Source organism: Camponotus floridanus, unplaced genomic scaffold (genome assembly GCF_003227725.1).
Source record: "Camponotus floridanus strain SB8 unplaced genomic scaffold, Cflo_v7.5 scaffold75, whole genome shotgun sequence".
NCBI lineage: Eukaryota > Metazoa > Arthropoda > Insecta > Hymenoptera > Formicidae > Camponotus > Camponotus floridanus.
The window spans coordinates 630,045-656,468 of record NW_020229844.1 but is presented as its reverse complement, the minus strand read 5'-3'; the positions used below and the strand labels follow the sequence as shown (position 1 = coordinate 656,468).

Sequence of the window (26,424 nt, the reverse complement as noted above, 5' to 3'; positions counted from 1 at the left end):
ATCAAGTGTTCGCAATATTGTTCTCATTGCTTTGTTCGGTTAATTGATCTCTTGTCAGTTTCAAGTATGTACAATATATAAATAGGACAGAGGATGATCACAATGGCGTTTCCGAGCTTAGATCGTAACGTACATGTACACGAAAGGATATTTCGCCAAGTTTGCACAGCAAATGCGATTCCCACGCGGATCGCGAACTCTTTAATATTGACATTACGGTTATTCGAAATTCACATTCGGTCTCACGACAACTTGGGGGATGGCACTTGGCATGTCGATCATGTCCTAAACGCGGACAATGCGCGTTTCCAAGTATCCAAAATAGCTGGACCAGCCAAACAATGCCCGGCGATGGGGCTACTTCGCGAAAGAGAGACCTATCTGCGAGGATAGCGGAGGTATTCGCGTGATACCCCGTACACAACACGACACCAGTCTAGTCTATCGATAGTAATATCTGCACCGATAATTTGTGTTTTATCGAAATGTCGTATAATGGCACCGCGTGACGCCACGAATATTCTTCTTCTGGCGAAATTAATCGTAAGAGAACGCATCACGTTATGATTTTTAAATTTTTTTGTTAACTTTAATCGTCGACGATACAGCTCCGTCACAGCTGACGACGAGTGAAATTGAAAAACAACTGCCAAGAGCCAACTTTAGAGCTTGTTCGGATAATCATAATACCTTCTCGCGGAACATAATCTAATTGCCAATTAAAAGTACTGCTTACTCATACTTGTGACGTAATTTGTTTACATAATATTATTCGCAATATATATATATATAATTTGTTTGCTGAACAAGAATCCAGAGCTGACCGACCATTTTCATCGTGTTTCGAAAATAATCTTTCAATGAAATATTAAATTAATTAACTTTTTTAAAACGTATCATATATTTATGATATATAATTATTTAATCTCTTTAGTTTTCCTTCTTTTTCGTAAAAAGTGTATCTCGAAGGTATTTTAAGCAAAAGTACTTTTATTAGTAAAATAAAATAAAAAATTTCATTAATAAAATGATAAAAAATAGAATTAATTGATTAACGAAATTCTTTCTTTTGGAATATTTTTGATAAGGTCGATCATGTCCGGGCTGCAATGATACGCGAAAGGTAGAACCTCGGAGGAGCCGAAAGCATTACACATTTCACCGGGATCGTGTAGAGAGAGGGCGGTAAACAAATGGTCTACATTTAACTAACAACTCGACTACGTTCAATTTTATTGTCTAGTCTTTCCGACGTTTCTCTCGTTGGAAAGATCAAACTGCTACGTCCTAGAGGAAAAGAAAAAGAGAATCGCGCCGTTCAATTAAAATCGAATTGACTCGGACGAATTCAACGATCCCGCGTCAGATCGTCTCCACGCATCACGCGATACTAAAAAGCCAGAACGCTCTATTCTCTCGTTGCTATTTCTTGTCCACTATATGCGTCTATTCCACCTGGTGATTCGCGATTTTACCCGGAAACGACGGCAAATTGGCCGCTCTCGCATTCTACAACCTTTCTAAAACTTACTTCGTATTATCATATTGCTCCTAATGGCGCCTCGATCCCTTAGATTGAGCTCGATTTGTAGCGAATTCACCCTACATCTAATGTTTACGTATATACGAAAAGATCGGGATCGACACCACCCTACCTCTTCGAGCAAACCAACGACGAGCGTGAAATCTGCGCCGTGAAATTTTTCGAGATGTGTAAATCATATTGGATTCAACAACTCGTTAGTTTATTTGCATCTGGTGGGATTCGCTCATCATCGTGGTACATCAAAGAAAGCTTCAAGTAAAGTTGAGCATTCGCGCTACGCGTTTGTTCGTTGCTTGTTTGCTCGATACATTCCATCTTAAGGACGCATGGCTCCGACAGCTCGACCCACCAATGACTGTAGTATATATAAAGACCAAACTTGCGAAATCTTCAAAGTTAGAGGTTTCGAGTCATAAATTTCATCCGTCAAAAATTTCCTCTCGCTTATAACAGATGATTCTCTATTAAAATGTGATTTCTCAGAAATATTCCCAAATTAATTGTCGATGTGTTCTATTTCTTTATGTGATACTGTATCAAGTGAGTTCATCTCTCAAACATATTGACTATTTAGCATAAATGATGTAGAATTAGTCTTTATATATGTGTATAATCATTGTTGATATCTTCAACCCGCAGTGGCTCGAAAACAGTACGATTTGCGCTCTTTAAAAGTTCATTACTTCCATCTTGAAAGCTCTACCCTGCATTGCCTTCTTGGCGAGTTTGCTCATGGCCGGTACATTGTTTGTATCGTCGTCGCTATTAATGTCCTCGTCCTCTTCCGGGAAGTCCTCGAGCCGGTCGTGATATTCATCAAGCTGAAAATTAATTAATGACATTAGGTATTTATAGAATTGCGCGAGCTAAGGCTATAGCTAAGTGAAGTAGACGAGGCCACGGTCTTGACATTTGGAACAAGAATAAAGAGTCAAAATAACTCTCCGATCATAGTCCGTAGACTTATTTCTGCAAACTGCACTGTCTCATTGAAAGTAGGAATTACGTTAATTTCTATCATTAAAGTGATCGTAGCTTCGAAAAAAAAAATCGAAAGGTTCAGCATCATAAGTGATCTATATTTTAAATGAACGTCCGTTCACTTTCTGTCCGCGGCCACGTAGCACATATTTCTACGCACAAGCTATTTATGAACCTTCGTCTCTCAAAAGTTGCAAATTTTTAGCTCATGCTCGAAGATTCATAAATAGCTGGTGCTTTTCAGCTATTTGTTATTTTTTATTTTTGCGTGCCGTGAGAAGCCCAGCTGAACAAGAACTTGTAACGATCGCGCGATGATTTGACAATTGACAGACCACTTTTAATCCTCAACCGATCAATGTTATTCTATGCATGAGTGTTCCTTCATTCCTGATAATGCATAACGTGAATCTTGATGATGGATGAGAGTTGTGGATTTTCATGTTTGACATGCTAAAATCAGGTCAAACTTCTCGACACATACTTACCAAAAGCAAGCATGCTGACTTAATGGAATTTATATAAGTTTATATATCTTACAATTTTTTATGATTATCTATTTGATATAAATTTTATCATACGATAATTTTATTATTTTCAATTTGCAAATTTGCAGTCTATGCCGATTATAAAAGTTCCATTGATTTGAATTCTGATAGAGCATGAATTTGTAACGTGTCGTAGAAAAATAGAATTTAAATATATAAATATATAAATTTAGAGTATGAATTTATAAAATGTCATAAAAATAGAATTTAAATATATAAATTTAGAAATAGATGCTAAAGTGATTTAAGTTTAGAATATTTTATATCATGGCGTTTCTCGTATAAAATAGTTTGAAAAAGATTTTTCATACTTTCTGTTACCATTCTTTGCATTAATTGTTCACTTATAAGAGGAAACTAATCATGCATTCTATCGATGCTGATGATATTTTGCCATGAAGTGTGTTACATTAATTTTATTATAGTTTTCCTTTCATTACTCGATCGTGCAGAGTATTAATTAATTTATAATCACGCCGTTAAGCTCGGTAAATGAATGACTTGTCACGTGATCAAGAAGATAGAATAGAGCCTAATGTTCTGCGCTGTCTGCGATGCACTCTAACATCGTGTACGTGATGAATGCGCTAAAAGTAACATTCATGAGGATGCATTCTCAAAAGTTAATACTGCGAACTCACGTGTATAACGTAGCTACGGGGATATCAAGTAATCGACGTTACCACAGACAGAGAATGGATGCTTACCTACAACTGCAGATCGTATGTTCAAATGTGAGTTACCTTCATGGGACGCTTAATTGGCTCACCATGAGAAACATCTTGCATCATAAGAAATTACGGGATCGATATGAGCGACACGTCATTTTGACGAGTCCGTTTCATCCGCGCAAGGCTGTATTGCGATTAAACATGAGGCATGAGATACTCGTCAGCCCGTGGTGCGCTAATTAAGCCGCTACACCATTTAATAGATCAACTATCTGAGATAGGGAAACAACGCTACTCGATCGGAACAATTATTTAAAGGGGGAGACGCAACGCTACTTGCGTCCAAAACAATGATCTCGAAGGGAAAATGGAAAACGTGCGCTTATCTTGGATTCGCGTCCAGTTATTGTTGACTGTTTGTCGCGAATTTTTATAGACATTCCATCACAAGCCACAAACGCTAGCTTTGCTGGAAACAACTTTTTTTCTCGCACATTTTTCCTTTGCCATACAATTTTCAACGATCATAACTCATTAGGTTTCTACTTGTAAAGACACACGATTGCAATAATTATGGGAAGCTCTACTCACGTCAACGTCGCCCATCATTTCCTTGGTGGAAACGGTGGTGTCGATACGACGAATACTGCCTTGATGGATATCCACGTCGAGTTTGACGCATTGGAATCGTCGCAGGAGGAAAACGATCGGAATCGGCGCGATACCCGCGAAAATGATGGCAGCCGCGATGCCCAGTACCCAGCTGGGATAATTCGTGGGTTCTGCCACCCCCTAAAAATAAGATATAAAAAGATATCATTAACGATTAATATAATTCTACATCTTTTTTGGAATCTAACGATCCCTTACCAATGCCGCGTTCCACGCCGAGTATTGCGGCTTCTTGATGAACATGGAGGCGATGCTTGATATAAGAATGCAAACCATTATTATGGGAGCGAGAAATCGCCACGTGAATTGCCAATAAACTCCCGGTCTGTATCCTGTCATCTCCTCGATGTCCTTGGTGAATCTGTACAGGGTTGGCGTGATTGTTAAATCGATCAATCGGATGAAAAATAGAAGGGAGGGAATTTCGTGACTTACTTTTCGTGACCATATACGAAGATCACGGAGAGCATTTCCATCAGGGCGACCATAACGAGACCGATGGTGCCGGCGAAGCTGTCAAACATTTTCAACCAATATTCTCCAGCACCAGTACAGAAAATGAGTCCCACGAAAAAGCAAACGACACAGACAACACCTAAATTCGCAAATTAGACAAGTAAAGCAGATAGTTTTGTAGATTTGTTTTCCGAACGATACCGGTGGATGATGAAACACCAGATGAACAAAATTGCCCTCACCTGTCATATATTGCTTTTTTATTCTTTTGAAGAGATCTATGTCAAAGATTACGCAAAGCATGCCTTCGAGTATCCCGATTTGTGAGCCCAGACCGAGGGCCAGAAGCATCAAGAAGAAAATACAGGACCAAAACGGCGCACCCGGTAATTCCACAATCGCCTGCGTAAACACGATGAAAGCCAATCCAGTACCCTCGGCAGCCTGAAAGCGATCATTTATTTATTTTTTTTTATTAATTAAATCGTACGCTTTCAATAAATTCATTCATAAGATTTGTCATGCATTACTCACACTGTCCAACTCATTGCTGAGACTGCAAGCTTTTAACGTGAAATTTCTTTCCGAAGAGTTGAAGGTGCTCATAAAGCGTTCGTAGTCTTCGAGGTTGAATGAGACCGAAGCATTCAATAGCTTATTATCCACCAGAGTGTTCTTCGCACTAAAATAAGAGCGATTTAACATATCTTTTGTGTCCCTCCTGTTGTTCGTCACATCAGCGATTAGCATATCCCGTCCCATTATGATTCATTCCCTCCCGCTTGGAAATGCTCAACCATTTGGCGTTTACAATTAAATTAAATCGTGATGAGAATGTAAATCCGCATGCATAATTATAATAATGTGTGTGTATGTGTGTGTGATTAATTTTGTGCAATTTAATTCAGTAGCATCATTAACGTGAATTGTTATACGTTAACAATGGGATTGGTTTTTACAACCTAATTAAATTAATTAAAAAAAACTGTTCGTCTAACTTATGTTATATATTAATAGCGTAACACTGTTAAAAGAGCGATGACGCATCTCTTGAACAAGCAGCAACAGTTATCATTCAGCCGTTTAAAGATACATCTCCGCAGCCGTGGACGATTTTCACTACTCTCTTCGCGATGGCGATTTTAGAAACGATGGCCGCGCTTGCGGTCGCATTACCTGACGACGCACTTGTCCACGTTTGACATTGCCTTGAACCCCAAAATGGCGAAAATGACAACGCTCGCATAAATGGCAGTAAACGCGTTGCACACGCTCACCAGGATCACGTCCCTCACGCAGTTGTTGTTGGGAGTGTTGTAGCTGCCGAACGCGATCAGGGAACCGAACGCCAGCCCGAAGCTGTAGAAGACCTGGGTCGCCGCGTCAAGCCAGACCGTGGGTTCCAACAGTTTCTCGACCTTGAACGAGTAATGTAAATGTCATATCTAATACTCGCGATCTTTTCTATCACTCGCCTCGATAAAGCTGGAATGAATTGATCGTCACCTTTGGTGTGTACATGTGCGCCAGTCCGGCGCTCGCACCTCTCAACGTTATCCCACGGATGAAGAAGATGGTCAGTACGAGATACGGGAACATGGACGTAAAGTATACCACCTGGAAGAGAAAATGATGTTAAGGGAAAATGACATTCGGTATTTATGATATTAGAAGAATGTATCGAGGCCAATTTTTTCAACAAAATATACAGGTGTATCTTGAAAAGCTCCCACTAAGCGAATAGCGTTATTCCTGATTAAAAACCGAGTCGAAAAGTCCTGAACCATTTTTCTTTCCAAGATTCGTTAAATAATTAATCAGATTTAAGTATCAAAAAAAATTCTGAAGAGATGAATTGTTTAAAAATTAACACAAAACGGTTTATTTTTTTGCTTATCCAAATCTTTATATGTCGATAACGAGGAAGTTTGTCTTTTTATTGGCGCGACTTTAAAATTGTTGGCATTAAAATGGTTTAGAACTTTTCGACTCGGTTTTTAATCAGGAATAACTAGCTATTTGCTTAGTGGGAGCTTTTTAAGATACACCCTGTATATTAATCGACATCTGAATGCGACACGATCTTACTTTGCCGGACGACTGTATGCCCTTCATGACGATGAAGAACACGATGACCCAGCTGAGCAAGAGGCAAAGGACAATCCACCATTTGAGACCTTGACCGTCCTCGATCGACGGCGCCGCGTCTAAGGTAGTCCTGTACCAAAAATATGCGGTCTCCGAACTCCTGGCACATTCCTCGACCGGTTTCCCGTCCAATTCCGGACATTTTGCCCACGGCAGTGGGTCCTAGTTGCGTCAGAATATGCAAATAGATCATCAATATACGCTTTAACGAGCATACCGTTATTGCGACGTAAAAGCTAAAGCGGCACTTTGAGAGTGTCACATCTGAGGAAATTTGCATGCATGCTATAATTTATGCAACTCTTTCAATATCACGCCAATAGCTAGGCAAAACGGTGTTCATTGTTTAGAAGAAAAGGGTACTTACACCGAATTTGATCGTGACAGCCTAATTAAAACATGAAAAGAAAAAAACATAAGCGTTATTAATATTTTGCAAATATGGAAAATATACCACAATAACGCCATTTGCAATCGAGGATCGTACTTTAATTGATTTAAAATGATATTATTTGCATCCAAGACTGCAATTTTTTCAATTGATTGCAATGAAAATAATTTCTTATTTTTCTTATACTTAATCTCTCCTTCATTATATTTTTAATAAAAACAGTATTATTATTAAACTGTTTATTATTATTTTATTAACAGTTTATTATTGAACTGTTTTCATTAAAAATGTTGGCAGATTTTACTTTTACACGAGCGACATGCAATGATCTGTTACATAAGTTTTCAAGAGTCTAAATTGGGAGAGAGAATGAAGGGGAGAGAATTATACTTAAGACGTCTCGACACAGATTACCGGTGGCGTTAATCTCCGTTACGAAGCTTATCGATTTGCTTACCTCGAGCGAATTGAAGAGGTAGTAGAAGCACCAAGTAATAATTACGTTGTAGTAAAGCGCAACGAAAAACGTAACTATGCACGACGCGATTCCTATACCTCCTAACCAAGGATGTATAGTGTTCCAGACGCCCAGGGCACCCTGTCGCATACGTTGTCCGAGACCCAGCTCGATCAGGAAGAGGGGTACGCCCTCTAAGATGAGCATCACGAAAAAAGGAATGAGGAAGGCACCTAAAATATACACATAAATAACGCTTTAGCAAGACTGTCATTTTCATTGCACAGATATTTTTAACGTTGAACATTACAATGCTATTATATATTCGCGGAAAAGCGATGAATGAAATAGAAGAATCACTGAAGGATCCCTTTTGACAGAGATTCTCTTTCTGAGAAATGCAGAGTGGGCGTGAAATGTCCACTTTTATTTCCATTTGCAAATCTAGATCTGTCGAGATCTCGATTTAACAAAGGAAAAGGCAAACGGTCGACTACGAAACAAAGATATTTATATTTCGCGTGTTGACAACGACAAATATTTTTAGACGACGATTATTCATTATTTGATTTTGTTCTTGAAACGTATACAGAAAATTTTGATGTTGGCATATTTTTGGCATATCATGCATATCGTGTTCTTCCTGCTTAATCTATCAATTTTAACGTTCTTCTTCAAAGAGTTAAATTGCAATTTCAGCGGTTAATATACGAAGAATACGAGTATATATATGAGCGTGACAGAATTCGTACGTAAGGTCGCTAAGTAATCAAAAGATATGCTAAACAAATTAACTTGATATCTGATTTATTATGTGTTTTATTTGCGAGACAGATAATAATGCTTCTCACATCCACGAATACATTTGCAAATCGGTGGATTATATTGTTAACACGGAGCAAGACAAATAGAGATCACCTCTAGAAAGACATTGCATACAATATAATTTTAGAATTAAAGCCTCGACGCGATCGCGTATTTAATGCATTTAAGAAACGCAAGGTTTTAAGCATATCGATCTATTTCTTTTTATCCAGACTATAATTTTTAAATCACGTGCCTCTCTCACCTTGTCAGCAGTTAACGTCAAGTGCTTTTAAATTAAATTTCTATTTTTATAAAATCATGGTTATCCGCTTTTTTTTGCATCTTCCCTTCGCAACACGTCTCTCTCTCCCTTCGCCTCTAGATGTCTAGTTTCGCGGTCGTAGCTGGAGCGCCTTGTATTGATCGAGCAACCTAAGTCCTAACCCGTTCAGCCGCTCCACCACTTGAGCGATCTTTTTGATATTCATACAAATGCAAATTAGAGCTATAAAGAAAAAATTGCGAGCTGCGATACATTAAAATCTGCCTTTTCCTACACTAACGCGTCCACATAAAGCTACAGGAAAACAGCCAGCAACCTACATATCTCCAGCTGATTGATCAATTGAACCTGATTCTGAATAACTTCCTAAATATTTGAATATACGTTAATCTTCAATTTACTGAATAATAAAAAAAGTAGAAGCGAGAAGAGATGATGAGGTGAAATAATGAAAACGTGCTGAAAGAAATTGAAACGTGCAGAAGTAGATATCGATCTCTCGAATGGAGTTCTCTCGGATCTTTCGGGCCTCGATGGCAACGTCAATCGGTAATCCGACGTTATACATTGGCGTTTAACATGTCAATGGCTCGTAACGCAGACTCTCCGTTTAAACTCCTCTATTACTTGAGAGCTGCGAAACAGAGAGCGGCAGATGTTAGGTCGTCGCGTGCTTTCCGTTACACACAGTGGTATGGATCGATCGATAGGCGTTCGGCGACGCGGTCGTGGTCGCGATACGACGCACCGAGGAAATTTCCATTGAAAGCCGGGTCTTTTTACTCGAAGAAAAGATTTACGTGTTCCCCTAGTGTGAGTAAGTATCGCGCAATTCAATCGTCGACGACGATTTGCAATTAGGCGCAAAAATTTTCGCTACTAAAGTCCGAAGCCGGTCAGTTTGCAATTTTGCCAATCCGACAATTTCGAGAATTCCTCCTGCTCGAAAATAACGCGAGATTCAGCAAACTTTTTTTCATACGTTTTTTGACGTGCGATTTTTAACTTATACAAGTTTAGCCTTCTATCGTTTTAAATTCAGACGTAAAAAAATATTTCATTTTTGAAAAAAATATATGTATGTACATTTTAATTTTTTTCGTGTAATTCTATTATTATATTGCTCCAGAGTTTTAATCCAGCGAAATCTGATAATTCGAACATTCCTTCTATTTAAAAATAATACGAGATTCAGTAAAGTTTATATCTTGTTTTTAATATATCATATTTAATTTATAAAAGCTTTATTTTTTTATTTTGTGTTAAATTCATACTTAAAAATTCATTCGGAAATATATTTTAATTTCATGTGATTCCAAAATCTCACAAAAAGAGTCTCTTCTTAAAAATAATGAGATTCAGCAAATTTTATTCTGTGTATTCTGTGGTTGTATAATGTTGGCTTATAAAAACTTATTTTTCTATCTCGTTTCAGGCGGAAAAAAATATTTCATTTGGAAAAAAAAAATATATATATATATTTTAATCTCGTGTGATTCTATTATATTGTGTGTTCCAGGCTTTTAATCCAGCGAAATCTGATAAATTCGAGAATTTCTTCTACTTAAAAATACAAGATTCGATAAACTTTATCTTGTATATTTAATATATAATATTTAACTTATAAAAGCTTATTTGTCTATCTCGTTCTAAAATCAGATATACAAAATTATTTCATTTAGGAATGTATATATTTTAATTGTTTGCGTGATTGTCTATTATATTACTTTAGAGTTTTAATCGAGCGAAATCTGATAAATTCGAAATTTCCTCCTACTTAGAAATAATACGAGATTCAGTAAACTTTATATCATGTTTTTAATGTATAATATATTAAAAACAAGATATAAAGTTTATTGAATTTTGTATTACTTGATATATAATATTTAACTTATTATATTAAAAGTTTATTTTTCTATCTTGTGTTAAATTCATATTTAAATTCATATTTAAAAATTCATTCGAAAATATATATATTTTAATTTCATATGATAGTATTATATTACTCCAGAATTTTCATATGATAGTATTATATTACTCCAGAATTTTAATCCTGCGAAATTTGATAAACTCGAGAATTCCTTCCACTTTAATACGAGATTCAGCAAACTTTATCTTGTATTTGATGTATATAAAATAATATTTAACTTATGAAAGCTTATTTTTCTAGCACGTTTTAAATTCATACTTAAAAAAGTTTCGGAAATATATACATTTTAATTTCGCTTGAACCTATTAAATTGCTCGAGAGATTTACCCCAGCGAAATTATAGCTATTTAATTCTCTCATACATTCCTAAGTGGAATACCTGGTGATTTTGATGACGATAGATTTTTAGAGGAAAGTGTTGCCTTGCCTACAGGGGGGATGTTTGAGTAGTTTAGTAATGGAAGCTCGAGCTCTGCGCAGTTGCCTGGATAGTAACCGATATGATTTCGGTGTGCATATAAACTCCGACGTCATAATCACGCGAGGGCCACCCGCGAACACCTCTCATGACCTATCTACCTACCCACATTCGCGAAAGTAGATGTATGTTAAATAGCTTCGTTCTCGCGATTGTGATAAGAAGAGCCCGCTCAGCGGAACGAGCTTAAAATAATTCAACGTACGAGAACGAGAGCTTATTGTTAATCAACGAATGCTAGTTTCTCAGGCAAAAAATGCATGCTCGTAAAATCTGTGTAGATCATAATATATGTTGCATGACTGTTTTGTGCTCGTATTTCATGCGGTACTAAAACAAAATGCCACGCTGCTAATGCGTATGTGTTTTAGTATTTGCGGTTGGTCGACCTTTTCCGTTAGGTTGAATTAAATCAGGTGCAACCTTGAACTATCTTTATCTCGATGAATAACAGATGTCTTTCTTCAATATTGATTTGGTATTATTTCATTATATATATATAATGAAATAATGTCAAATCAATACAGAAGAAAGATATCTGCACAAATGCAATATCGCGATATTGTATTCTTGCTGTAAATTATAAATTAATTAAAAATAATTTAAATTATAATTTAAATTATCATTTAAATTATTTTTAATTAATAATAATTTTTAATTTTAATTAAATAATTTTTAATTTTAATTAATATAACAATTTAATTAATATAATATAATTTACAGCAAGAATTTAAATTATTTGTAATTAATATATAATAATAATAATTTAAATTATAATTTAAATTAAATATATATATATATATATTTTTTTCTTTTTTTTTATTAGTATAATTTTAACATCGATAGTTTAATTGATAAGGTTTTTTTAAACGGGACGCCGGAAATATTTAGATTCAGATTTCAATTTAGGTGATATTTTTCAGAATACGAACGATATAATTGTATACTAGTTTTCCAAGGAAAGATTTATTAACCTTCATAAAGCCAAGAGCCTATAAATTATAGCAATGTACCTTCAGGTATATACTCGGTATTTTTCCACGCAAAAAATACTGTGCCACATTTATACTGCTTTCTTTACTAGTCTATTATTTTTTATTAATTATGAATGAAAAATAATTCATCTTAATCAAGTTCAAATCCATTTTCTTTGTATCAAAATAAAAATTAATGTTCATAAAATTAAAAAAAAAGTATATAGAAACAAAGTTACACACATATAGAGTTATTTTTACATTTTTAAAAGCAGAAAAAAATTAAATAGATTCGAATGAAATTGCAGAGTTAATAAAAATCGAATTAGTCGTGCGAAACAAAAAACTTGTTGCCATCGCATTAATTAGAAAAAGTTGTCAAGCATGATTTAATATATTGATTATCAAAACGCGATTCTAGTAAAAATTTTATTTTTCATTTATATCAGCATATTAAGTCTAATTCTTTCTCCCTCGAGAGAGGAGAGAACAAATTTATTTTATCACTAAATTAAAAAATAAATATATCAAGATTATATATACGATTTTTTATAATATCGCAAGTGTCGAGCAACTGTATTAATCTGCCGATAAGAGCGCATGTGCCTTTAAGAACGCGAATGCACGGAATATTTCGTAGCAGTTATATTTAACGTCGGCGTGGGATACCTGAAAATAGTCGTCGACTAGTATAGTTAGCCGTGTGCTATACCGGCTCCACTGCCCTCCTATCGTACAACCTTGTCCCTGCTCTTCTTCGCTTTACATCCGACGCCGTAGAGGCTGGCGCCGACTGCAAGTTGCGAGAGTCACTTGCAATATTGCATGCAACATTTTTTGCGGCAACTTATGGCATGCACGCTGTCAATACTTGTCACATATCGAGAACAGTCCGATATAAATAATAGAGATATAATCAGATATATTGCGCTTTTCGAAATGAAATATTTTTCACAAATCATTGAAAAATATCTGAAAGACCCAAGTGAGAGAAAATAAAAAGAAATAATTTAAAGAAATTTCAAGAGATTCTATTTTTTTACAAGTGCAATATTACGTAACAGTTGAAATCTTGTAACTTGGAGATTGGAGTCTTGCAAGTTTGCCCGAAATCACTTTTTCCGCGATTTATTTAATTTCTTTGATACATATGGGATACAAAATTGGCATTGATTTTGCCAGGTATAGACATTATCGCGCGTTACTTTGTGCTGCATATGAGGAAAAAACGTGTTTCTATTTTGACACTATATTAACATGGATAAGGAATAATTTATGTATACATTATGTGTTCATATATGTAAGAAACTTTACTAGGGATTTACCTAGCTAATCACTGATACTCATATACGGTTCAAGAACATCTTGAGGTGTCATTTGTTGCACGAAGGTCGTAAAAATAAAAAAAAATATACAGCTTCCATCAACAATATCACATACACACGCCAATAGGCGGTGTATACGTGTATTAAAAAAATATAATATTACGTCTGCTGTATGTTTAATAATTTTAATTAGCCACAATTTCTGTCATACATCGAGTGCTTTATTTACCCTCGCTCGTATCAGTTGTGTGGCGCGGGATTGTTCTATAATCCTTGTAACCGCGATACGTTACTCACCACCTCCGTTCTGTTGGCACAGATAAGGAAACCTCCAGATATTGCCAAGACCCACGCTGTACCCGATAATACTGAGAAAGAATTGCATTTTCCCACTCCATGCCGCCCTGTTCTCCTCCTTCGTCTCCTGGCCACCGGTGGCATTTTGGCTTCCTGTTGTTACGATCGTCACGTTATGGGCGGGTTGGCGACGGTCGTTTAAAGGTGCCAGCTCGTGCCCATTTCTCGCCGCGGTTTCGACTACCATTCTCCCGATGGATACGCAAGAATCGATCACCCTCTTCTCGCGGATGATGTATCCTTATCGAGATTCTCGGCGCACTCCTTGTTGTTTGCTCTCCAGAGATATATCGCGATCCCACGTGCCACTTCTCCACTTCCTGCCCTCTATTTATTTCCTCTCCCGTGTATCTTCTTCCTGCTTCTCCTCCGTCAATCTTCAATTAACGATTTCAAGAGACACGCGGGTGTCTTGACGTAGACCCACGCGATTTTCGGCGACCGTTGTCACTGTCACTATCGCCGCTGATTTCGCAGCGAATGGTATAACAACAACGGAGGTAACAATAATGTTAATAACAATAACAGTAATAGCACAACAGTAGTTATCTTTGTGATTTAATTATGTAATAGTGTCGGCAGTCCGTAAAAATACTGAGGTCGGTTCTCCCCTCCGAGGAACAACCGACAACGATTCGTTCTCCAATATCCTTATGTACAATTGTCGCCGAAACACAGTTTCTATATTTGTGCTATGTTCGTCTCGTTTTGGTACTTGCTATTGACTGTTTGCAGACGCATACGCGGTCGCGTAGGTGCTTCCAACCGCGACAGGATGAAAAGGATACGTCACAGGATAGACTAGGAACTGGTGAAAACAGAGTGGGTGGCTCTTGCGGGTGACCCGATAAAAATCGAGCATCGACTGGCGCGAAGAAATCCGCGACCTCCGATCGGAGTGAACCGGCTATTGTAGTCGGAGCTATCGAAGGATATCGACCACCGATGATGCAGGATACGCGGGGCTAACATGCGCTACCTGACATTGATGGAAGAACCGACGATGGGGGGATAGGGGGTTCGGAGGGGGTTACACCTTACGTTACGTTTGGAAGCAATCGTAGCGTGAAAAACGGAGTAGGAGGGAACGAATGAAAAGTACGCGTGTCGTTAATAGCCACCGTCAGGACAAAATATCGATCGATCCTCCGCGCGGAAGCGAGATATCTAAATGAGGGAAGGAGTTGGAGAGAGGTATAGAAAGAGAAAGAGTAAGAGAGAGAGATAGATGAATGAGAGAGACGCGAGATTATAATTTCTGGCTCCTCGAGAAGCTGCCGGTAAGATATTTGAAATCTAAAATAGAAGATCTTTCTCGTCAGCCGTTAAATCAGTGCCTCTTCAGCATTAGCCAAAATCAACATCAGCGATCTTCGTATTTCGTGGGTCGGATTCCTTTAAGTCGCTGCCGTTTGCGGATGGATATAATTGGAAGTCACAAATTCAGCATCATAGTTCGTCTCCCTCGGCTTGGCTCTGCACGCGAGGAAGACGTTGTCGTCGACGTTGCCCTCGTCGTCGTCGTGGCTGGTTCAGATTCGATACTCGATCGGGGGAGCCCTTGCGCTACCGGTGCGAATTATTATTTAAACTGAATAGTCTGCGGAGTGAGATTGACGTCGCAGCGCGCGCGGGTGTATCGTTGAAAAGCGAAACTTCCAGGGCGTTTGGTACCCATGTATACCACTCCTTGCACTATTACTGCGCCGAAGCTGCCTCCGTTTCCTCCACGTGTTTCGTTGCTCCGTGTCCCATCAGCAGAAATGCGAGAAGCGCGAACGGCCAAGGCCGCGTAAAATTTCGCAACGTGCGGCTCGATGGATATGCGCCTCGTTCGGACGTCGATATCGGACTGAGCCGACGCTAGTGCGCGACGATGTGCGCGAGGGAACGAACCTACGGAACGGGCACCTCTGGAGCGACATCGACGTGTGTTCAGCGCGACGAAGGTTCGTTCTACCGGTGGTCCGGTCCCCCGATTGGCCGAGGTAATTGTGCATGTACGCGCATACGCCAGCCGGCCGACCCTTTTCAAACGGTGAAGAGCTGGACAGCGAGTGTTGTTATTGTATTATAAAGCGGAAAGGGTAACGAAGAGACTGAATGAAATGGAGGGAAATGATTCGAGACGTCGCCGTATGATTATTTTTCGATCAATTTTTCAATGATTACCGTAAACAACGTCGCCCGAAATGTAATTGCGAGAGCCAACATCGACGGAGCGATTTTTATATAAATTCTCAAGCGCCACGCGATTGATTTGCATCGGTCGTTCATAGGTCGATAATCTCGTCCTATCGCAAGCTTTTCTCAATGAGGATTGCTGACGAATGCGACAAATTGCTGGCAAATTTACAGATAAATTTGTTATCCGCGTCATAACTTGTCATTGGAATCTCCCGATCATTGTTTTGCACGCGTATTCCGATTGACCTTTTAGCACCGAACGGATGAAAATGTTTTTCACTCTGTTGTTTGACGCACATTTTAATATGGCTCGTTTAAACTTCGCGCTCCTATCGGGGCTGGCAAGAAAGTGGCATAGTTTAAACTGACAAACTGACGTAACATCGATCGAACTTTGTTGTTCTCCAACAAGAAGGGAGTAAAGACGCGGCCGCGCAGCTTTTTACGCGTCAGCGTCTCCATAAACGCTTCGATCGAAAGATTCTCCAGCATCCCTTGTCCTAGAGACGGCTTATAGACAGCGTCTTGACCCCCATTCGCTTTATTTGCCAGTCGAGGGGAAAAAGTGATTTTCGTTGGGATGATTATTTAGCAAAATTCCAAGCTCAACTACCCTAAAGCGAATCGAAGACAGCGAAAGCAAAATAAATCTCCCTTTTTGCTATTTCTACTTGGAATATTTTATGTTATCTCACACACACATTCCATTTTTTATTGTCTTCCATTCTCTTTTCTTATATCCCTTTTACGTCATTGGCGAATTCTTGACGTCATTGGCTAAAGGGAGTCGATATTCCCCGTGATGTCATCCGACGCTATGTCTAGATATATAATGCTTCGCAGAATTCATTTGTATACATACATGTAACGTATAAACATAGAACGAGTCAGTCAGTAGCTTCATCATGTTATGCAATCAGTCGCGTAACCTTTCGACCTTGCGTTCTCGAGTTCTTCATTCTATCCGCCACTTTGTATATCGCCGATTACCTGATTTGCATCGAATAACATGCGTGGATGTGTCGGATGCACGATACAGGAACGCTCTCTCAAATAACGTTTCACGTTGATTGGCCTGTGTCGAGTCAAAGTTTGCTCTCAGGACGCACGTAAATCGTTAAAACCGCTCCCAGTAAACAATGACAAGAATGTTTAATTGGAAAAAGTATCCCATAAAATTCGCTTAATTATGTTCCACCGAATATTGAGTTTAGCCTTGTGGAAATCCGATACATTGGCTATCTTTCTTTTCTGCTTACCTGTGTTGATTACCTGGTATATCGCGCGAGCTTCGCTTGCATAATATCGCGCAAATCTTGAAAGTAATTTTCCGAAAGTAATTTTACAAATCAGTTGCGACAATTTTACTAGCATTTACAATAATAATATAGAAATGTATCTACAAGAGCGAATTTTCAATTAAAACATTATATATAATTGAGTCATATGTGCAAAAAAGATTTAAAAATCTATTTAATAAACACACGAAACTTTCAAAATGAGAGATAAAGATACACAAGTGTTGTGAATGTTTTTTAATTTTTAAATTTGATAATTATAAGTCGTTCTAATAGGATGTGAATGTTCCTTCTTTGCAATATAATTCGTTCTGGATTTTTATGTCCGTAATTACGTTACATATGTATAAATTATCCAATGCTGTACTCGCTATTGTTATAGATAATTCAACCAATAGAGAAAAAGATCGAAACGCGAAAATATAACGTGCACGCAATAACTAAACCGCGTCCTTGTTATACAATGCACCGTGCTAAATGCGATGAACAATCAATGGTGGTTTCCGAATGACGCACAGGATATTTGTTGTTCTGTTTTTTATTTTTTTTTTTTTTTATTAGAAAAAAGTGCCAATTTTATTTTCACTGCTGCATAATATATAGAAATGTCAGGAGCGAAATTCACAATGGACAGAGATCGTGCGACTTCATTTTTTTATTATACCTTTCCTACGCTATACGTATAATAAAAAAAAAAATGTTAACAGGTACCTGCGCTTGTATCTGTTTTATCCATCAATGTCGCATACGAATGTCGTTATACAATCCATCGCCTCCTCTCACAATGCTCATTCAACTTCTTTCTGCGCGTCGCTCTAAAGAATTTTTATACTATTATTCCAAATGGCACTGCGTCCCTTGGGAAGAAAGCTGCGAATTATGCCGACCACAAACAGGGAACATGTAGAGTCTATTCGTTTGAAATTCTCACGGAATATTCGCTTGACACTTGGGGAATCATATATTTTAATTTCATCTTGGAATTTTTGATAAGAAATAAAACACATAATTATTCACATCATAAAAGAATGATACTCGATTTTTCAATTTTTTTTAAGCGAATAGAATCGATCAGTTCAAGATAAAATTAAATTTTGTTAATAATTTCATTTACGTGATACAAAATTATATGGAATATTTAAATTTCTCCACAAGAGAAATATATATTTTTTTGCGCAAAGCTTTTCATATTATACAAAGTTCTGTCGATGGGAAGAGATCTATTTGCGTACTATTGGATCAACAGCCATGTCAAGGATATATTATCGCGATACATATCGAAGAAATCAATTTATTTAATAAATGTATGGCGTGGACGAAACTACTATCATTAACTGATCCGTGTTCATAGAATATTGAACTTTGCACGAAAACATTTGATATAATATTAATACATAGTTTATTTTTTATATATTTATATAACTATTTATAACTATATATATATTCTCTTTATTTATAAAGAACCGAAATAAAAGATAGAGCAATTTTCACAAAAATTAATTTCGAATATAATAAAAAATCGAAAATCACCCATCATAAATCGAAGACTTGACATTTGCAATATTATTATATTTATTTATATTATATAATTTTATTTTTCTTCCTTTTCTCTTTCTCTCTGTAAGCACAGTAAAAGAGCAGATATAAATCTTTGGTGCATACACACCATGACAAATAAGTTAATGTGGTACTACATTGGTCGCTGTAAGTGGACGTTTACCATAGATTCCCTCCTATAGAAGGTTTAACGTCACATCCTCATTCAGGAACTTATTAATAATGGGACATTGTTTACGAACCGTTAATGTTGATCATTCTACATCGTGGAAATTGCTATTAAAAATAATATAAGGTCTCATAAGCGTATACCCACAACTCGAATAATTTATTATATGCAGTTTTCTCTCTACAATTCATTACAATAAACATAAAATTCAATGATTTTGAAATATCGTATAGCTTAATATTTGTTGAGATACATTACAGTAAATATTCGCTCAGAGCTCTTCTGCCTAAATTATGTAAATACACGCATCAAACATGCGCTACGTAATAACATCAATATTCAAGTTCTATTCGAGATTTATTAAGTACATAATCTAGGTTTGCGAATATCGATCGCAATGACTAAGGCAGTAGATGAAATATATTTTACTGATGTTAAAGATATAAATCAGACATATATATTTTAGCTCATAAATACATACATCAAATAAATCACACATAATTTTAGAATATTTCATAGAAATGAGTGTATATAAATAATATTCTACATATAAATAATGAGCAATATCGAAATAATTTCTGAAATGACAAGTAATCTTTTCTTTAAATAAAAAGAATTATTAAATAATAATTTAAATAAAAATAATTATTAAATAATAATTTAAATAAAAATAATTATTAAATAGTAATTTAAATAAAAAGAATTATTTGTGCCTCTTTATTCAGTCTTGCAGTAACTGGTACCTGTAAGAGGATAAATAAGCACGAAACGTAAGATGATGACGTATTGTATATTTCATATATTTCTTATATTTACCCGATGTCACATGAAGAATCCAATCTATGTAAGTGCCAACACGTGTATTGATTCCTGGTTCATTACTGCCACAACCGTTTCCGTAACTGATAATACCCACGAGGACCTCTCGTTTCGTCGTAGGATTCTGCCAAAGGACGGGACCACCGCTGTCGAACTGTAGTAAAATTTGTGGATGTACGAAACTATCCTTTTTTGGAATAACTTTATAGAATTTGCGCAAGATAAGAAAACACGATGCTACCTGACACGCATCCTTCTTTTCTCCAGAAGTACATAATTGGCTATATAATAAATTCGGATCCGATTGACGACAGTCTCGATTTGTGATTACGTTTAACGTGACCTTCTGTAAAGTTTTCGATTTCATTCCGCCAAATTCTGTCGTTCCCCAACCTGTATTTCGATTAAATTAAATGCATCTCAAACGTTGTTCATTGTTTATGCAATTTACGTGAAACAACGAAAATTTATTATTTCTGAAAACATGATGACTTGGCGAATATTTGCTCACCCAGCAAGTCTACGTAACTTCCTGCGAAGGAGTCGGACTGATGTTGAAACGGAAGACAAGCCGGTCCAACTTTCTCGCTGAAGCTTATCGGCGAATTCGTTGTTATTATAGCTATGTCATTTTCAAGAGACTCGTTGTTGTAAAGAGGATGTATATCGAATCTGGATACGGTGTACAAGCGCGAGGCATTTGTGTCTGCACCTGAAGTTAAGGAATTTTTGAGCATTATAATTAATTTTAAATTATTTTAAATTTATTTTAAATTAACGCGATTTTAAATTAACATACATTAACAATAAAATTGACATCAATTATAATTATCATAAATTTAAAATAGTAGAGATTAATAAAAAAAAATTGAATGAAAAATGTATATGTTCTATTAGAAAATATCTCTTCGATAAAGAAACACGCTATTTACCTGTACTAAGATCGTGATCTCCCACAAGTATACCCACGTTACTTGTATTTTTATTGTCCAAGCAATGTGCAGCTGTCAAAATGTATCTTTCCGATATGATGGTTCCCCCGCAATAAACGTCTTTTTGAGAAGGATCGACGAGACCAGCCATCATGGGATACTCGTTCACTCCAGTTTCCATGCCTCCCACTATTTTTGTCTACGATAAATTTAAATTAAAATGACATGCATGTGTATCGATTTTTTTTACTGTTTCGTTTTATTCGATTCACGCACTGGATTTTTCCATCCGCATCTACAATTCCGATCATCCCATGGTTCTTCTTCGATCGTTTGTAATTCGCATAGAAATTTAACTCCCAATGACCAGAAGGTGGTTGATAATTCAATGGCCATGCTTTTTCCCGTCGATTCCACGCTAAATGTCTTGTTTCCACAATAGGAATGGGCCGTGGATTGATTCACGTATACAGTTAGCTTGTCGAGGGCACATTTGAAATTCTGCGAAAAATATTCTGGGCATTATCGTGAAAAAATGTATGATTTATTTGTGAATTTTAATTAGTAACAAATAATTCTAATTTTGTTTTAATGAATCAAATGACTCTTTCACATACCCAGGGTATATTAAAATTATTGCATATTAATTTCATCCGATAGTCACTTTCCGCAGTCCACCTGCAGAATTGCCGGCCTTTGGAAACATTAGGATAATCGGGATTGTACACATAATAAATGTTACCAGGTTTTAAATGTTGGGAATAGTTGCAATTTTGAAATAAACCGTTTGACATTATGAAACATAAGGACAGCTTCAGCACGAATAGTCCAACTAAAAAGATATAATTTATTATTAATAATTACACGTGTGGAATGTATATCTTGCAAATTATTTCTTAATTGTTACAGATATGCAATATGTGAAAAAAATACTATTATGTTACATACAATTTATGCCATCGATAATTATCAATCAGAAACGCGGAATATAATTTTTTAATCAAGGTCGTCCTATTTATAGTTGGCGGCGTTAAAATTGCCTTGGAAATGATAATGATAATTGTGTTAGTCGTGGCCAAGTATTGCCTAAGAGTATTTCAAGAATAAATTATTACATAACTAAAATGCGTATAACGTCTCCCTAAAATGCATATAAGTTTCTCTACTTCGCTCTTCCCTTAATATCGCAGAAGCGGATTTACTGGAATATTTCTCTGAGCAATCGATGAAATCAAATTTACTTGCAAATCATCGTGTAAAACGGTACAACTCGGGGATAGGTAGTCATTTAATAAGAACTGCATTGCGGTTGTTATCGTATATCGTTCAGACGCATGTACGGAAACATGTCGAGCTTTCAATACAGATCTGTTCTGCCAATGTTATGAATTAAAACTTCCGTAAATTAAAATTTTCGACACTCTATCGAAAATAATTGACGCATTATTGCTTTTGCAATCGGTTTTTAACGAGAATAAATTGAACGTAAGTAGAGCTGGAGCAATTTTGTTATAAATAGCAATTCCCTCTCTGTCCCTTTCTTCTCGCCTCTCTCCAGCAGGCCCTACGTTGAATGAACTTGAATGAAATGTCATACGCATGTACATGTGTGTCTCTCTCTACATATGTCGCCTTTCATTGATTCGCGCGACGGTCGTTTTCATTATAGTTGATTGTATGCGAGAAACTATCGTGGAATTTGCATTCATCGCCATCTGACCATGGGCCGTATGGAAACTATCAGGATAGAATCTTGTATCTAGAGAGGCTCTAATAAAAGAGTTTGGGCACTCGATAGAAAATAGTGGCTGAATTTGTTACCATTATTAATATTTTTCAAGCAATTTTGTGTTTATTATTTTATTAAATTCATTTGTTAATTTATACAAATTTTAAAGTATAAGTATTACATAAAGTATTTTTTTATAATTTTCATAAATTTATATAATTAAAATTATTTTATACAATTAATAAGAATACAATTTTATACATTAATAAGAATACAATTTTATACAAATAATAAGAATCTTTTAAAATTTCTTTAATGTATTTCTTGGAAATTTGTTTAGTTTATTTAAGAAAAATAGAAGCGTATTTATAAAAAATTTTAAAGAATATTTACTATTAAATATTAGAATAAATGTTTTCTTTTTATTAATATTTTTACTGCAAAAAGAAATTTATAATCTTATGAAAATTTGAAAAAATAAAAATTTCTTAAATATACAAAAAAAATTACTGTTTATTAATATTATTGCATATTAAATATTTTAAATAAGTCAAATATAACTTTTTATTCATTTTCGTTTTTAAAATTTTTCAATTAATCACTAAAAAGGTCGCCAAGACTTTTAAATTTAGTCCAGACTTTTAAATTTAAAGTCCTTCTATGCAGCCATAAATTTGCACTAGTGACATCTGAGTCAACTTACTGGTACTTTGTCATCATAGTTGTCATGGTAATGGAATCAGCTGTATTCAAAACACAAACAAACCTAAGCCTTCCAAAACTCTCATTTAGGTTTGGTATAAAAGAATCATAAAAGATAAAATCGGTTAATAGCACTTTATATGTAAAAAAAAACTCATTTAAACTTGATATAATCGCAAGTATCATGTGACATTCTAATAATATTAGAAGTGCATGTGCAATGAAAAAAATAGTAATGATATTTTAAAAGCTATTGTTTGTTACTTTAGCAGCAAGTGTAGGCAATGCCAAATCGTGATAATAGTGCTGATAAGCGTCTTAAAGAAAAGGTAACCGGTAAATAAATATTTTGAGTGTCTATTTTTTGTATATCTTTATTTCATGAAATAATTTTTAATATAATGGTTTATTTTATTGTCTAACATAATTTTATTATAATTGCAGCAGAGCAGCCATAAAGTTTCAGTCACTGAAAATGAACTGGAACCAGTGCACAAGCCACTACAACGTTATAAACGGTTTCACAGAACAAGACGTCATTCAAGAGTTAACGGTGATTGTGAAGAAGTAATGGATAAAAGTAGAAATCATGACAGTGTTGCGTTACCCAAGAAAAATGGCAAACATTGTATTAAAAAGAAAATTGATAGATTAGCTGAAGAAAATCGGATATTGACAATGAAACTTGAAAGTTCTGCGATGAATCCTGGCAAGTTTTCTTATTATTTCTTTCACAAGTATATTTATTACAATAAATAATATTTTAATAACTAGGAATAATTGCAAAATTTTATACTATTAATTATGATATAATTTTAGAGACTATTGCAGAATTAAGAGAAAAGGATTCTTTAGTGTCAAAAATCTGCAATAAATATCAGAAATTGTTAAAAAATCATGACAGCCTTCAACAAGAATGTGAGAGATTAAATACTATTTTGGCAGAACGTGAAACAGAATATCATCAGCTGCATGCTTATTGCAAAGAATCTATCGAAGCTTTACAAAAGATAGAGAAAACCAATTCTAATCTTCTAACATTTAATCAAAGATGCAAATCTGAAAATGTTCAACTAAGCGAAGATGTACTGCTTTTAAAAAATGTGATATATTGTTTAAATGCAGAACTAGAAAAATATCAAGATAAAATGAGAGAATTGGGACAAAGTGCATTATCTAAAAATACTAATAACATGTTAGATTCTAAGAGGCCAATAGATGATATGAAGAAAATATTAGAGTCATGGGGTTCTGTAAATACTCATGTATTAGGTCCGCTTTTAGATGCTTATCAGGAAAATCTGTCAGAGAAGCAAGAACTTTTAAATAAATATGAAGAGAATATTGCAAATTTTAGTACTAGATGTAAAGAAGTTGTCGTAGAGAATGAGTGCATGCAAAATGAAATGGAAAAATTAAAATTGAAGGTATTCTAGTTATAAGAATTATTTATTTATTTATTTTATTATACACTTTACAAATTATTGTAGTAAAAGTTTTCTCTAGTGTACCAGGTATGCGGATGAAATCAAAATGATATCTGAGGATGCTGACTTACTCAAGGAATTGAACGAGTGTTATACAAAACAGGCTGCTCATCAGAAGCAAAAGATACATGAGATCCATTCATTGTACGAACAGAAAGTAGAGGCAATGTCATTTGATAATAACAGACTTCATGAGGAATATCTTGCATCAAAGACAGAATTGAGTAATCTTCAAGGAAAATATGACATTCTTTATAAGGAACACGAAAAGTTACAAAATGACAATATGAAAACAATGTCCATCGATGTTCATAATGCTGCCGTTGAAGAATGTAGGCAGCTATTTGAGAAACTAAAACATCAGTATGAAACTGAGAAAGAGAAAGGATCTACTCGCATTAAAGAATTGGAAGAATTGCACTGCCAAAATAAAACGCAATTAGATGTAGTTACAATAGAAAAAAATCAATTGAAAGTGTCGAATAGAAATTTCGAAAAAAGTTTAAAGTAAGCATGTCAATGTATACTTGTTATAGTTATATTTGTTATACTTGTTTCATAAATTTGATTTTTCTAGAAAGAGAAAATATGTGTTTATATAAATTTTGAATGTTTCTCTTTTAGACGAATGCAACGAAAATTGGAGCATTTTCAAAAAATGGCACATTCCATGCAAGTATCTCGAGACTCTTTCAAGAGACAACTGAGAAAGACTACAACATACTGCGAGGAATTGTTCAGTGAATATGAAAGAACAGTCGCCGAACGAGATAAGTTGATTACAATTTTACATGAAACGGAAAATGAAAATGCAAGTATTCATTTTCTCGGTGATACTATTACGCAACGAGTAGGTCATTTAAAAGAACAATTAAAGGTATATGAAATATATTTATTGATATATATATATGTATGTTTATTTCATTATTATCGATTTTATAAATTACCTTATTATCGTTAGATCGTACACGAGGGTGCTAAACAACAATTAGCATTGGCGGAAAAAAATATGAAAGTGCAGCAACTCGGAGTGCATCGGATGAAAGATGAATATCATCAAGAATTGAAACGTCTTAAGTATCTGCTAAGGCAAAAAGAGGAAACAATCGGACAATTACAAAAAGAGATTAGCACCACTCGCGAAAACTTGGAACTCATTTGGAAGACCGCTGCTGTGGACAATAAAAAAGATAAGGAAGCGCTGAAACACGTGAAGATTCAGCACGTTTAGTAAAACTTACAAATATAATCTATCGGCCATGATAAAGGTATTAAATGAATGTTGAATTTCATTCGATATAAAAAAAAATACCGTAGAAATGTCACTGCCAATGTAAATTTTACATGGCCTAATATTGATTATCGTGAAAATCACGTTGCCTGCAAATGAAAACTAGTTATTGTATAATACAATGTAGCATAATTATCATACGCTTTATAATCTTTGTAATATTTATTACGCATGATTATATATACATGATTACATGTATGGCTTACAACATCTATTTATTATTTTACAT

At 35.5% G+C, this 26,424-nt stretch overlaps 3 protein-coding genes across 4 annotated transcripts; 1 reads left to right on the top strand and 2 right to left on the bottom strand.

The window, feature by feature from the left end:
• Window positions 1-1,043: 1,043 nt before the first annotated feature.
• LOC105256530 (sodium- and chloride-dependent transporter XTRP3) lies at window positions 1,044-15,381 on the bottom strand. 2 transcript variants are annotated; one of them, XR_889595.3, is made up of 13 exons: window positions 13,965-15,381; window positions 7,871-8,103; window positions 7,390-7,410; window positions 6,963-7,184; window positions 6,381-6,491; window positions 6,051-6,292; window positions 5,409-5,556; window positions 5,117-5,318; window positions 4,854-5,013; window positions 4,617-4,779; window positions 4,338-4,538; window positions 3,717-3,788; window positions 2,208-2,367 (listed from the first exon to the last, which is right to left on the bottom strand). XR_889595.3 is itself a non-coding variant. In XM_011266527.3 (12 exons), the coding sequence occupies exons 1-12, from the start codon at window positions 14,209-14,211 to the stop codon at window positions 2,215-2,217; spliced, it is 2,103 nt and encodes a 700-aa protein (XP_011264829.1). In that variant the 5' UTR covers window positions 14,212-15,381; the 3' UTR covers window positions 1,044-2,214. The 2 variants fall into 2 exon arrangements, 1 of the variants encoding a protein (XP_011264829.1); XM_011266527.3 differs by lacking the exon at window positions 3,717-3,788 and having other exon boundaries at window positions 1,044-2,367.
• Window positions 15,382-15,957: 576 nt separating this feature from the next.
• LOC105256532 (centrosomal protein of 89 kDa) lies at window positions 15,958-26,369 on the top strand. Its single transcript, XM_020029161.2, has 7 exons — window positions 15,958-16,012; window positions 23,687-23,746; window positions 23,862-24,126; window positions 24,237-24,844; window positions 24,924-25,411; window positions 25,529-25,781; window positions 25,866-26,369. The coding sequence occupies exons 2-7, from the start codon at window positions 23,702-23,704 to the stop codon at window positions 26,133-26,135; spliced, it is 1,929 nt and encodes a 642-aa protein (XP_019884720.1). The 5' UTR covers window positions 15,958-16,012; window positions 23,687-23,701; the 3' UTR covers window positions 26,136-26,369.
• LOC105256535 (venom serine protease 34) lies at window positions 19,953-21,781 on the bottom strand. The gene is made up of 7 exons (XM_025414039.1): window positions 21,604-21,781; window positions 21,263-21,487; window positions 20,987-21,185; window positions 20,566-20,766; window positions 20,296-20,447; window positions 20,052-20,208; window positions 19,953-19,978 (listed from the first exon to the last, which is right to left on the bottom strand). Exons 1-7 carry the CDS (start codon window positions 21,778-21,780, stop codon window positions 19,953-19,955), a joined length of 1,137 nt encoding a protein of 378 aa, XP_025269824.1. The 5' UTR covers window position 21,781.
• Window positions 26,370-26,424: the final 55 nt, after the last annotated feature.